Source organism: Alexandromys fortis, unplaced genomic scaffold (genome assembly GCF_014885135.2).
Source record: "Alexandromys fortis isolate MF-2015 unplaced genomic scaffold, M_Fortis_MF-2015_v1.1 scaffold_290, whole genome shotgun sequence".
NCBI classification, from domain to species: domain Eukaryota; kingdom Metazoa; phylum Chordata; class Mammalia; order Rodentia; family Cricetidae; genus Alexandromys; species Alexandromys fortis.
Genome location: NW_026068167.1, coordinates 314,642 through 329,861, shown reverse-complemented (window position 1 = coordinate 329,861; position 15,220 = coordinate 314,642). Strand labels below are relative to the sequence as shown.

The 15,220-nt window shown below is 42.6% G+C and overlaps 1 protein-coding gene across 1 annotated transcript in view; it reads right to left on the bottom strand.

The window, feature by feature from the left end:
- Slc25a17 (solute carrier family 25 member 17) overlaps positions 1-12,037 on the bottom strand; it is a 41,703-nt gene extending 29,666 nt beyond the window's left edge. The window contains exons 1-2 of the mRNA XM_050128243.1: positions 11,995-12,037; positions 11,415-11,483 (exon numbers count right to left, since the gene is read on the bottom strand). Of these exons, the coding sequence (XP_049984200.1) occupies positions 11,415-11,483; positions 11,995-12,037 (112 nt within the window). The remainder of the gene's footprint in view (positions 1-11,414; positions 11,484-11,994) is intronic.
- Positions 12,038-15,220: the final 3,183 nt, after the last annotated feature.

The following is a 15,220-nucleotide window of genomic DNA, read 5'->3' as shown; positions in this document are numbered from 1 at the left end:
AGGCGGATCTCTGTGAGTTCGAGACCAGCCTGGTCTACAGAGCTAGTTCCAGGACAGGCTCCAAAGCCACAGAGAAACCCTGTCTCGAAAAAAAAAAAAAAAAGAATTATACAAAAAGTATTTGAAATAGTGTGTGTGTGTTTATGTATGCACGTGGAAACCAAAGGTTGAAGTAGATTTTCTTAAAGTGGCTGTCCTAACTCCTACTACCTGTGAAAATGGCACATTATGTTATAGTATTAATCAGCTGACCTTAAAACAGGAAGACTATTTTGGATCACTAAGTGAAAACCATGAAATTACAAGACTCCTTAAAAGTAGCACGAGGCTGGAAAAATGACTCATTGCGTAAAGGCTCTTGGTGCCAAGCCCAGCAACCTCAGTTCATCCGAGGACCCATAAAATGGAAGAGAACTGACTCCTATGTGGTGCTCTATCACCTCCCCACATGTGCACACACTTCCACACATATACATAAACAAAATGTAAAAAAAAAAATTAAGCAGGACCGGCTGCACAGTGGTGGTGCATGCCTTTAATCCCAGAACTCAGCAGCATCTCTGTGAGTTCTAGGCTAGCCTGGTCTACAAGAGCTAGTTCCAGGACTGGCTCCAAAGCAACACAGAGAAACTCTGTCTCGAAAACAAACAAAAAAAAAATTTAAGCAGGATGTAGTGGTGCAAGCCTTTAGGAACACTCAGGATCTCTGAGTTTAAGGCCAGCCTGGTCTACAGAGTCCAAGTGACATAGTAAGACTATCTAAAACAATACAAAAGCACTTTTAAAAAGTAGCAAAGGAAAGCTGGGGATGTGGCTGAGGGGATGTGTATGTATGTTATTCAATACATACAAAACCCTGAGTTCGATTCCTATCACTGAAAAAAAAGAAGTATCAAGGACAAAGCAAAGGAGTAAGAGGGGGTGAGCACACAGCTAACTGTGAAGATGGAAGAATGTATCACTAGTCAAGGACTGTGGGCAGCTTCTGTAAGTGGTCAAAGTTAGAAAATTGTTTGTACCCTAGAGTCTTCATAAAGGAATACAAAATGAAAAAAAAATTACTTCTTGATTTTGTCTCACTCAACCTGCACTGGCCTAACTTAGAGATGATAAACAGGTAGAATTTTAAGCCACTAAATATAGTACCATTTGTTACAGCAGCAACAGAAAACAGATACAACAGGATGGTGAGGACAAATCCTGGGATATATGTGGACTTTTCTGTCCCACCAGCAGGTTCCCAAATAACTATGCAGACTTAATATTAAATGCTCAGCCAATAGCTCAGACTTATTACCAGCTAACTCTTACATTTTAAATTAACCCATATTTCTTATCTACCCACTGTCATGGGGCCATACCCTCTTCCAACACATTTATCTTGCTTCTTTCTTCATTTGTTTGTGACTCCTCAGACTATGCCCTTTTTCTTTCCAGCATTTTCTCTGTCCCCAAAATCCTGCCTACCAGTTAATCAACTTTTTATTAACAATGAGAACATTTTCACACTGTACAGAAGTATTAGTCCACAGCACTGGGAAGCAGAAGGAGCCCTGGGGTACCTTTCTGTTTGACGAATTGAACACCATGACAACAGTAACCAGGGAATACCAGTCCCAGGTAATAACTGAATATGGGCTTCTGAACTTCCCTAAAGTGACTTGGGATATGGAGGTGGCACAGAAAGCTAGCCTGCCAGAGTCCCAGCTTACTTGTCCTAATCCCTGTGGGCCAGCAGCAGTAAATGAATAGGAACTCAAAGCTCACAGGTTTTACTCTAGTAAAGGAGAGGGTGCACGCGCGCGCGCACACTCACACACCCACACAGTGACTGAGAGAAAAAGAAAGAGAGAGAGAGAGAGTGAGAGAGAGAGATTCCTTCTATCCTTTGTTAGAAACATGAATGTGAGGCTTGAAACTTGAGATGTGTATTTCTAATTACAGCAAAATGGTGTCTTATAAACAATCACCCTTCAGCTTATCTCAGTAAACTAGAAAGTAAATGAACCCCTGGAGGGCTAGAGATTAGACACCCACAGGGTTAAAGGGTTCTTCTACTTTACTGGCTTCAGGAGCTTTTTGTTTGGCTTTGTTTTGTTTTCAAGTCAGTTTCTGTGTGTGTGTGTGTGTGTGTGTGTGTGTGTGTGTGTGTGTGTAGTCCCTGCGGTCCTGGAACTCTCTTAAACCATGCTGCCTTGAACTCAGAGATCCACCTGTCACAGCTGAGATTAAAGGTGGATCTCTGAGTTTGAGGTCAACCTGGTCTAAGTACATTCTCAATGTACTAAACATCACTGAACTACACACTTTAAAATTAACTTTGTTATGTGCATTACACCTCAATTACAAAATGAGTCCCCACATCAGCCTGACGTAATAGGGACTGCCATCCTGTCCACTTTACAGATGGGAACATGGCTAGAGAAGTTCAGCCATTTCTCTAACAAGATCAGAACTCAAACCTGGCAGCCTCTTCAGAGTTCACATTCAGCCACTACTGCATCTAAAATTTGGGACACAGGCATTTTATACATTGGGGACCTGCTGTATTTGCTTCTTCATCAAGCAAACAGAGAGCTGTTTTCACATGCGCTGTTACCTGCAACAAAATATTTATTTTATATGCACAGCTTCTACCGAGTTATACAAACACATGATTTTCAGAATCTAAATATATTCATTTTTCCCTGAGAACAATTTGTTCACTTATACAAAATGAGAAGACACAAATGAGAAAGCAGTCATGATGTACCATGCTGCTGTGCCAGAGAGACATAAAATAAGCCTATTGAGTCCCACAGAATTCTGACTCTCTGAGTAGGAGTGCTATTGCAGACAATAATTACAATTTACAAGAATCTATTTCTAGAGAAATCTATTTCAGAGACTTCATTCTTTCACCAAAACTATTTTGAATTACAACATTCTGCCTTGGGAGAACAAGTAAATTCCTATACTGCATTGGGACTTGAAGCCAGGAGGGTGCTTCAGTTGAAAAGGGAAGAGCCTGGGGCCAGCAGCCAGGGACTGCCCAAAGGCAGTGTGGCAGAAGCAGGATGGATGCACCCTCACCCCTCATGCCCTGTTTCACAGGTAAATATCAGACTCAGCCAGACACACATACGATCGCCTTTCACTTTTTTTTTAAGTATCACATTTATTTATTGTGTGTGGCACATGTATGTAGATGAAAGGACAATAATTAATTTGTGGGATTTGGTTTTTTTCTTCTACATGTGGGCTCCAGAAAGGAACAGAGGGCATCAGGCGAGGCATTAAGCACTTTCCCCCACTGAGCCATCTCACCAGCCCTTGACTTTTTCCTTTTGTCTTTATTTGTGAGTCTGTGAGTATGTATAACATGTGTCGATGCCTACCAAGCCCCCAGAGATGGAGCCGTAGGTGATTATGAACTGCCCAGGGTCGCTTCTGGGAGCCAAACGCTGGTCCTTTGTAAGAGCCAATGCTCTTAGCCACTGAGCCATCTCCCCAGCTTCACATATATGACTTACTTTCATTTGCTTACATATTTTAGAGTAGCTTTTGACTGGTCTGGAATTCTCCATGTAGACCAGGCTAGCCTTGGACTCAGTGATTGGCCAGCCTGTGCCTTCTGAACGCTGGATCACAGGTGTGTGACACTGCACCCGGCTCTTTATTTTTGTTCAGGGTTAGTTTCTTGGGTTTTGTTTAGATCCACCTGCCCTTCCACTGCTCTACAGTGCTGGGATTTTAGCAGTGACTAGAAATGGAGAAAGGGACAGAATTAAACGGGCTTCCATTTCTCAAATCATACACCAGTATAATTTGTTCAAGACAGGGAATCCCTGTTGTCTTAGAAAAAACAATGTCTTATATGTAGCTTGTTTTGCTTGAATGTATATCTGCCTATCTCATGCATGACTAGTGCTTGTAGAGGCCAGGAGAGGGTTTTGATTCCCCTGGAACTGAAGGTACAGATGGTTTTAAGCTGCCATATGAGTGATGGGTTTAATACTAGAAGGATGAAGGAACGGCGAAGAAGAGAAAAATGCATCTGGGGGCTGGCACTTGATGCCAAGCCTGAAGAGTTGAGTTTGGTGCCTGGAACACGCATGATGAAGGAGAGCTGCTCTAAGATCTACACACAACTGCTATGGTGCACAGACACACACATACACACAACACTATAAATAATGTTTAAAAAGACATACATTCTTAGAGCCCAGTAAATATACTTCTTCCTACCTTCTTTCCAATTATTTGTTTATTTGTGGGTTTGTTTTTGGCTTTTTTTTGGGGGGGGGGGATTCTAGACAGGGTTTCTTTGTGTAGACTTGGCTCCTGGAACTAGCTCTGTAGACCAGGCTGGCCTCAAACTCAAAATCTGCCTGCCTGGGATGAAACGCCTGGCAGATGAACTAGAGTTTATCGTTTAGGTTCTAGAGGATAAAAGGTGAGGTCATCTACCATGAGTGAAAGCAGTAAGAAGGCTGCCCTTCTCCTCTTCCTTCTCGGTGCTGGAGATTAAACTCAGGCCACTGACCATGCTAGTCACATACTTACTGAATTTCTGATACTGGGCAAAAATAATGCGAGAACAGACCCAAGTAGGACTGGATACTTATTGCTGTAATAGTCCCATCACCACCCCAATGTTTCATGAGAACTCTGTGGGTGAGGCATTACTGTCCCTGCTTTATAACTTGGCAAACCCAAGTTGAGGAAGAAAATCTAAGTTACCCATCATGTTACTGAGAGCTAAGCTTTACTCCAAAACCCTTCCCAGCTATTATATCACGTTTACTTGTTTAAAAGGAGGAAAGAAAGGGCTAGCATAATGGCTCAGACGCTTGCTGTCAAGTCTGATGGCCCAAGTTTGATTCCCCAGAACCTACAAAATGGAAGAAAAAAACAATTCCAGAAAGTTGTTTTCTGACCTTCAGAGTACCTCAACATGGGTCTTCTGCCCACAGAATAAATATATAAATGTTGGGGAAAACAAAGGACAAAGGATACTGTATACATGACTATTCCTTTTTCCTTCTTTTTTTTTTTTTTTTTTTGGTTTTATCAAAAAAGGGTTTCTCTGTGAAACAATCCTGGCTGTCCTGGAACTCACTCTGTAGACCAGGCTGGCCTTGAACTCACAGAGAACCACCTGCCTCTGCCCCCCAATGTTAGATTTAAATGTTAGAATTAGAGGCATGTGCCATCACCGCCCAGCATCAATTTCCTTTTTCTAATTCATGTATAAAGCCCTATGATAGACACTATAATACTGTCAGGTAACATAAAGTCTTGTTATTACCGTGTTACTATTCACAAGTCGAGGGAGGTTTACAGATAGGGGTCCAAGTTAACAAAAATACAGTTTGTTTTTTCTCTAAATATCACAAAATTAGTGAAACAGAAGTAATGGAGTCATGGGAGATAACACTAACATTTTCATTATATAAAAAGTTTATCAAAGCAAAGGGTTTATGGGTAGTGTAAGTACCATAAATAAATCAAATGTTCATTATTACTCTGTTGTTGTTTTTCAAGACAGGGTTTCTCTGTGGAGCCCTAGCTATCTTGGAACTCTGTAGACCAGGCTGGCCTTGAATTCAAGAAATTCGCCTGCCTTTGCCTTCCAAGAGTTAGAATTAAAGGCCTGCGCCACCATGTCCAGTTTTGGAATATTATATATTCTTAAAAATCAATGATATTAGCTGGGCGATGGTGGCGCACGCCTTTAATCCCAGCACTCGGGAGGCAGAGGCAGGCGGATCTCTGTGAGTTCGAGACCAGCCTGGTCTACAAGAGCTAGTTCCAGGACAGGCTCCAAAGCCACAGAGAAACCCTGTCTCGAAAAACAAAAAACAAACAAACAAAAAAAATCAATGACATTTGAAGATTTTTGATTTTAGAGGCAGGGTCTCCCAAACTGCTTAGAAAGTGGGATTCTCCTTCCTACCTTAGAGTCCTGAGGTTTGAGATTATAGGTGTGTATCACTACCACATCTGGCTTCAAGGTATTTTAACAGCCTGATATACATAACATCACTCTCTTTTGCTGATTTTCTTTTCTTATTTTATGTGTATGAGTGTTTGTGTACCACATGCATGCAGTTCCCATGCAGGCCTTACGAGGGTGTCAGATACCATTTGAAGGGAATTAAAGACGGCTGTGAGCCATCATGTGGTGCTAGGATTGCAGCTGGGTTTTCTGTAAGATTGTGGCCGCCCAAGCTTCTAACTGCTGAGCCATTTTTCTAGCCTCTAATTTTCTTTTGAAGAACTACCTCGCTCTATTGTGTACAATCTTGGCAGGACAAAAATTGCAGGTGCCACCCTCCACGACAGTCCCTGAAGAGGACTCAAAGGGTCCTTCTACCCATACCTTCCTTTCACACCTGTTAATTACTAGAGGTGTGTCAAGGCTTGCTTGGGCACAGGGCTTCGAGTTCTGTTAGCAGGAACTCTTTACAGGACTTCGAGTCTTCAGCAGACTCCCGTAAGGGTAGAAGGGCAGGACAAAGCTCTGATTTCAGTGGTGGTGTCTGACGGAGACTTTCCAGTGACTGCTTCAGAAATCTTCCTGCAGCCACTTGGCTCCTTTCTATTCCAAGGTTCTCAGCTTCCCCACTGACAGAACAGCTCTCAAACAGCCTTTAAAGAAAACTTCTTAATACTCAAAATCCCAGTCTGTGTCTCCACCCTGCAACCGGGGAGCCCTAACTGAGTCACATGGGATACTCCTTATATTCCAAAACAAACATACTCATAACAAGCAAACAGAGAAATCCCAGGGTATGAAACTCTAACAGTTACATAAACAACAACAAAATCTATTTATGCACTCATTTGTAAATCCACACAGACAAAATGGAGACCGAAGATATAGCCACATTTTGACAAACATTTTATCTGACCAACTTTAACCCAAACTCCTCTGCATAACATTGGAGACTTTCTGACCAAGGCAGCTACTTAAGGCTGCAGGAGGATGTCTTGAACCCAGAAGTTCAAGGCCAGCCTAACCAATGTAAAGAGACTGTCCTGCTGGATAATCAAAACAAACAAACAAAAAATAAATCAAGATGATTTAAATAATCAGTTGATTCAAAAGAAATTCCTTGAAAGTTACTGGTCAGGCCACAGAGATGAGTTGGCAAGAATAAAAGGTCTTGCCGAACAAGCCTGAAGATCTGAGTTTGATTCTTGGACCATGTAGTAAAAGAGAAAAGTGACTCCCACAGTTGTCCTCTCATCCCCACACAAATCCCAACAAACTGACTGATAAATAAAAAATTTTTGATATTACTGATTAATCATGACAATTCAGAATCCAGTTTCAGTGTGTAATCTACCCTATGCAAGTCCTACAAATAGCACTTTTTTAATACTAGACTAAGGAAATCTTTTACTTGTAAACAGACATTTCTGAGCTAGGGATGTCGCTAAGTTGGTAGAGCTTGCCAAGCACGGTCACGTTCGATTAGAACCTTCAGCTTGGACCTGCATGGATCTGGAAAGCCCCGGTCCTGCCTCTCCAAACCTAACCTGCTCAGAGAGTCTCCGAACAAAGGAAAGGCACCAAAAAGCCCAGTTCCACATTCTTGGGGGTACTGCAGCTTGCTTCCCTGACGTTGCCAGCCACTCAAGTCCCAGCCTAAAGTGTTCAGCTTCTGACCATACTTGGGCACAAACCCAGCTTGCGGCAGGACATGTCATCAACCCTCACCTACAACCTATAAAGTCTCCCTGCTTTAGTATGGGGGTGAGGATTCTGTGATCTCGAACTCTGGGACTGGAGAACTTGTCTAAGAATTGCTTTGCTCAAATAAACCTATTATTATACTTCTTCAATTTGGCTTGATCTGGTTAACTACACTGGCAGAGAAACCTATTATGGGGTCTGGGGAGAGGCAAAAAACCTATTTGTTTGGAAGCCTAGATTCAACCCTAAAATCTAATGCTAGTCTAATCTTAAAATTTAGGAGATGAAAACAAGAAGATCAAAAGATCAAGATCATCTTTGGTTACACGGCAAGGTCAAAGTCAGACTGGGTTTAAAAAAAGAGAGCAAGAGAGAGATTTTTACATATGAAATCTTTCAAAGATAACCAAAATATAAAATTATAAATCTAATTATACTTGTTTTTTTATGGCTCTTTACATATGAAGCTGGTAACTACGTCATATAATAGTGACCAAGAAGCTACAACATCTTTCTGAAGCAATGTAATTCTAGTTTTGAGATATGTAAGGTTATCTGTGATTATCCCAAGGTATGGCATCAAAAAAACTTCAAAATCAGTAATTTAACTTTTAAAATAGAATTGCACATTGGGGCAGTGGGCACAGCTCTGTGCAGAGGGGCACTGAGCACATGCCAAGCTCTGGGTCTGGTACCCAGCACTGAAAAGAGGTAAGCGGACTTGCATTTCACTGGCTGTCGGGGAATGCACAACCTAGGGGAGCTGAACAAACAAGCCAGGAGTGACAAAGACTGTGAGTCAACATCTTAAACAATCCAGCTGCTTTTATTTTACCCAGACTGCTCTGCTCTTTGGCTAGAAACAGTACTTCAGACAGCCACAGCAAGGCCACATCGTGACTGAGAGCACCCAAGTGCTGAGAGCCCAGGTTATGTTACTGAGCCTTAATATACAGACCTGCTAAGAATTTGAGAACAACTCTTCAGCATAATGAATAAAAATAATGATAACAATACTAACAATAAAAACACAGCAGCAACAACCATGACAAAACACGTCCAGTTGTGGTGGCACACACTGGGAGGATATCTGATTAGGAAGAGGCAGGAGGATCACAAGTTCAAGTCCAGCCTGGGCTATACACACGGAAGCAGCTGAATATGATGGTACATGCCTTTAATTCTAAGAATTTAGGAGGCTGTGGCTAAAAGATTTCAAGTTTGAGGTTGTTCTGGGCTATACAGTTAGACCCTGTTTCAAAACAACCAAAACCAAAACAATGTACAAAGCTACTTTTCCTTCATACATATACTAGGAATACCACTTCCCTGAGATAAAGCAAGAGTAAAATGAATATTCTTATAAAAGTATATAATAGATAATTTGGGGAAAAAAAAAACAGCAAGAGATTTGCATGCCTTAATCCCTGGGCTGGGATTAAAGGTGTGCACCACCATCACCAGGCTTCAAGTGAAATTTTAATGAAAGAAAAATAGGCAGCAAATGAATTAAAATGATTATGTAGATTAAGAGATATACACCACTCCTGCCCATGGCCATGCTTCATCACAGGGCTCAGTAAGCTGGTCTGAGGGCCAAAATCAATGGGCCGTCCGTTTCGGTGACAGCAGTTTCATGGGAAACAAAGCTCTGCCCATCCTTTTACTTAGGTCTCTGGCTGCTTTCACGCTACCAGGCTGTGTTGAGCAGCCACGACAGAGACCGAACACAATACATAAAATATCTGTCAGCTTATATATAAAAAAAAAATACTTGCTAGGCCTACTGATTTAATAGCATTTACTGTTTAAAAGAGTTTTGTTTATTCATGTGCTGGCTTCTCTACTGTAACCGACAGTTAGGGAAGAAAAGTGACTTGGTTTCTCTATTCGTAGAACCTAGAGAGCACGTGGCCCACAGAATGAACTCAACAAATGGCACTGGGTAAGAGAAAGAAAAATTAACAAGGATTTCTCTTCTTCCCATTGTCCGTTGCAATCCACCTTGCCCAGCTATCCACCAAAGCTGGTCTTCTCAGTTAACTGCTGGATTTGTCGTTCTGGGTCCCCACATTACTTGACCTACTGGCAGTAGGTGACCCACTTGGACAACACCCTTCTTCCCGAAATACTTTCTCCGAACAGCTGGCAGAGCACGTTTTCCATTTCCTCCCCCCACCCCCCACTGGTTCTCAAGTCTTCTTTGTACCCGAAAACTTCCTTCCCCCACCTTTTCACGTCGGACTGCTTCTCCACTCAGTCACTGTCATTTTTCTTAGTTCAGAGTCACCTCCTTGGTGAGTTAATAATTTAATGGTCATGCTACCCTCAGGGATTTCAAATTTAACTAGTTCAAAACTATGACCAAGCTTATCTTTTCCCCAAACCCATGCGTTCACACAATCATTGTCAATTCAACTCAGGAGGAAGACCATCATGTTCCTGGAGCCAAAACTGTCAGAGACAACCATTCCTAATCTACACCCAATCACTGGACTCTGGTGGTTCTCATAAATACATTTCAGGAGAATAATCACTTATCGCCTCCACGACCTTCATCTAAGCCTTACAACCATCTCGTCTGACTGTTGGGCCTTGCTCATTCTACTCTCTACAGAGAAGCCCGGAAGATCAGTTGTGAAAATGTAAATTAGTGAATTCAACAGCTGACTCTTTCCTACACAAACTCATGAATAATTTGGTCACTGTTTGCATTTTCTCTCAGCCAAACAGGTCTCTGTGACCAACTGAAAACATGTCAAGCAAACTTCCACTCCAGCTTTTTCTTAATGGGCGAAAGGCTCTCCTGGTTGATTTCAATGACAGAGGCTTCTTGAATAAGACACTTCCTGTAACACTCCCTCATATAATTCTCAAGAGTCTGGGGGGAAAACTAGCCTTTCTTCCACTTCACAGAAATACAAATGTGGGCCCTGAGAATGCCTAGTAAATAAATGATAGAACTGGAATTCAAAACTCAGATTCCTCATTACAGGACGTGAGTTGTCCCTGAGTTCATACTGGGGGAGGGGGACCATTCAGGAACGGTCCACCAAACAGACAGAAATGATCCACAGTGATTCTAAAAGGCTAAAAGGACATGTTGGCTGGAAATTAGGGAAGGACATGAGAAACAACCTGAGAAAGAGAATCAGAAGAGGCACATTACTCGTATCAAGAACCTGAAGTTGAAAAAAAAAAAAAAAGGAAGAGTGGAAGGAACTCAGAGGACTCAACGTCCAAGAACCGAGCACTTAACTCATAACAACCCCGATTTTAATTTAAAAACAAAGCAAAAACCCTATCTTTTCCTGGCAATAACGCTGACCAGAGCTACTTTCCTAACTATTGCGATTGCCTGCGGTAAAGTGACAACAGGATGTTAGTAACCTTACATCAAGCACCCCAGCTTCACACCTAGTTTCTCCTCAGGACCGGTTAGACAAAGTTTGTGTGCAGTGAGGATGGGGTAGGGCGATGGCTGGCCTTAAACGTCAGAAGGTGAAGAAAACAGCAATGTATTCTTCCTTACCCCCTGGACATTTGTGACTGCCAGTCCAGACTGGCTCTGGGAGCGCGCGGCAGGGGCAGAGTGCCGGCCTCACCCCTCACACTCACATTTGCAACAACTTTTTGTTTTCGCCCTGGTCCCAGTCATGACAGACTCAGACCCCACATCTCCCGGCCCCATCCCGGGACTGACTTCGTAAAGCCCCAAACCCTTCCTCACCACGGCTCCGGCCACAGCATGCACCAGGCTTTCGTAGGACAACACAGAAGCCATAATGCCACTTTCCCCCTCAGACGCCGCAACGTGGGCTCCTTTCAGGAGCGTCTCAAGTCCCACCTCTCAGACCCGCCCGCCTCCAACAAAACAACCACTTCCGGGTCACAAGCTGCCCTCTGTCGCCCGGGAGAACAGCCGCGGACGGGATATGGAGGGCCCAAGAACGCCCCTGAACACCGATTGGTCCGGGGAAAGCAAGGGGCGGGGCGATGCTAGGCCGACCGGGACGTTGGTGCTGAGCCTGCCATCAAGTGCGGGTTCCTGGCTCTTCAGTCTGTTTGCAAGCTAATATGGTTAGCCATGCCTATTGACGTAAAACGGCGGACATAAAAGCGCCTAATGATCTCTGCACTCCAACTGCTTACAAAATACAAGTTGGCATGCTGAGGACGTAGCTCAGTTGTAAGAGTCCTTGCTTAGCATGATCCCCAGCATTCCACAAACACCTGTAATTGCAGCACTCAGAAAGTGGGAAAAGGATCGGATCAAGTGACTGGAGGGATGCCTCTGTTAAGAACTCTACTGCTTTTGCAGAGGAACCGCTTTTTAGTTCCCAGGACCCACATGGCGGCTAGCTGTTGTAACTCCAGTTCCAGGGGCTCTAACCTCTTCTGACCCAGACTAGGTACTGCCCGCACTGAGACATGCATATAATATTTTGTTAAAAGAATCATTAGTTGAGTGACCTTCGGCTATATGGAAAGCGTGAGATCATCGCGGCTCTCAAAACAAAACAAACTCCCCCAAAACCCGTAACCGTACCCGCCGCAAAGCATATCCTAGTGACCTTCGCCTTTTATCCTAGTACCAGAGGGGGCATAGGCAAGCGTAAACTACAGAAATCATGTCACAATAACACCAACCCTCCAAAATAAGCTGAAGGCCACAGCTAAGGGAAACAGGTCAATAGCTCCAACCTTCTTCATCCATTCATCTCCAAAACCCACCACCAACCTGGCCGCTGGATATGAAAACAAGGAGCCCAGGAATGGAAGGCAAAGCTCTAGCATGAGGCTTCAATTTGCTTAAACTGACAATTTGAGGCTAGATAGATGGTTCAGGGGCTAAGAACGTTTAGGGATCTTGCAGAGGGTCTGGGTTCAGCTGCCATCACACAAACCTCCGTAATCAAGCTCTAGGGGAATCCGGTCTTGTCCTCTGACGGCATCGGGTGCACTCACAAGCATTCATGCACATAAAGATAAATCTAAGTGGTAGGAAAACAGGCATTTAAGTTTCCACTGTGACACCATACAAAGTCTCACAGAATTGTCCAAGCTTTCAAAACTTAACTACTTTTGTTTTCCCCTTCAACCCATGAGCTGTGTTTTTTAAAGTATGATGTGACTGGGCGTTGGTGGCGCTCGCCTTTAATCCCAGCGCTCTGGAAGCAGAGACAGGCAGATATCTCTGAGTTTGAGGCCAGCCTGGTCTACAGAGTGATTTTCAGGACAAGCTCCGAAGTTACAGAGAAACCCTGTCTCGAAAAAACCAAAATAAATAAAAATAAAAACGGATGTCTGTGCATGTTAGTGCAGAGCATTTTGAAGTCAAGGAGCTGGAGTTGCATGCAGCTGTGGACTACTAAACATGGGTGGGTGCTTGGGAACTGAACATGGGACTTCAAGATGTGCTCTTCACGGTTGAGCCATCTCTCCAGCCTCATTAATTGCATATTCTACCTGTTAAAATAATTATACCTTAAGTTTAATGAGTAGACAAAGAACTTCCATTATGCTGTGTTCAATGTCACAAATAATAACCTAGTTTATTTAACCAGTCTCATTAGAATGTCCATTTTGGCTTTCAATTTCTCCACTCACCCCAACAGGGTTTCTCTGTGTAGTCTTAGCTGTCTTGGAACCACTCTGTAGATCAAGCTGGCCTAGAACTCAGATCCAACTGCCTCTGCCTTTCTATTTCTTAAAACAGCAGTCAGGCATACTGACATAACTATTGTTGGGAGACCAAGACACAAAGATGAGAATTCAAGTGCCAGCCTGGGTTACACAGCAAGACCCTGAGTAAACAAGACCATAAAAACACAAAACTGGGGCTGGAGAGATGGCTCAGAGATTAAGAGCAGTGGTTGCTCTTCCAGAGGTCCTAAGTCCCAGCAACAACATGGTGGCTCACAACTATCTAATGAGATCTGGTGCGCTCTTCCGGCCTACATGCAAATATGCAGGTGGAACACTGTAGGCATAATAAATGACTTTAAAAAAAAAAAACACCAAAACTGTAATAGCCAGGCATAGTGGTACATGGCTTTGATCTCAACACTTGAGGTAGAGGCTTTGTGGTTAGCCTGATCTATACAATGTTTGTTTCAAGTCAGAATTGCATAGTGAAATGCTGTCTCAAAATTACCGCTAAAGTGCACACACACTAACTCCTATAATAATCAAGAGTAACAGATTCATAAAAAAAACTGGGAAGACACAAATGTGTGTGAGATTCCTTGCTCCACAAACACTACACTGAGCAACTGCCAAAGTGCTTCATTTTCATCTATAAAATTGTGAAGCAATCAAAGTACTCAGTTCTAAGATAACACAGTAGGATCTTATTACAACAGTGCTTGGAATCAAGTTCTACTAGTGTGAATTTTAATTCACGTCCATTAACTTTACGTGTGAACCACTTTCTTGTTTTTTCAAGACAGGGTTTTTCTCTGTAGCTTTGAAGCCTGTCCTGGAACAAGCTTTTGTAGACCAGGCTGATCTTGAACTCAGAGATCCACCTGCCTCTGCTGGGATTAAAGGCGCATACCACCACCTCCCAACAGTGAGCCACTTTCTAAATCCAGAAGCTATTTCTCCTTTATGAAGCTGTCTCCTGATATGTGATAGCTAGTAGGCTTACCAAGCTTTGTTTTAATCTAATAGTTTGTCCATATAACCATACACCTGTGTGCTGTTTCTCTGATAAAAAGGCTGAACAATGGAATATGAAAAGATAGCTGTTAATGCCATGTATCATCAGCATCTCCCCAAACTGCATCCCTGACCACACGCCTTTTCCCTTAGGTGTTAAGACGAGAGCACAAGATCAACTTCTCTGGACCCACGTATAAGCTATTTACTTCAATGCATGGCAGAACTGCTAACTTCTAAAAAGTACAAAAGAAGGTAACCTCTGAATGTTAGGTGAACTGGAGCAAGTGGGGGCGGGGCAGCTCCTGGGTTCCAAAGTTTTGCTATACCGTCCAGAATCAAACTTGGACTCCTCCCTTATCCTCTCACATTCTGGGACTACATGGGTGAACATTATACTCAGCTTTTAGGGGGCAGCTGTTAGTAATCCATAGCCCACTGTACCCATTATATAACTTCAGTGTACAATATACCCCCCAAAAAAAACAAAAAGGGGAAGGTCAAGATCCAGTTTGAAACCGTATTTTATTTTAGCATCTTAGGAATATTAACCACATATCTTTAAGCAAAAAAAAATCATAGTATTTTTCTTATAATATCTTTAGTGAAAAAAAATACCCCAATATTTCTGGTGTAGAAATGATACTGAGTCTTTATGAAATAAATGAAGCCTGTATTTTTTTTCTATCTGTGGAACTCAGAAGCCTAAAAGCAAAGGACACAATTTTCAGAAGAGCAATTTCACCCACTTATGGTAATATTTGCAATATTAGAATATAATTAGTTATAGTTAGAGTCCAAAAGAAACTATCTTTAGTAAAGCACAGCACGCCATAGAAATTATGAAAGGAAAACACTCTTGGACAAAAGGAA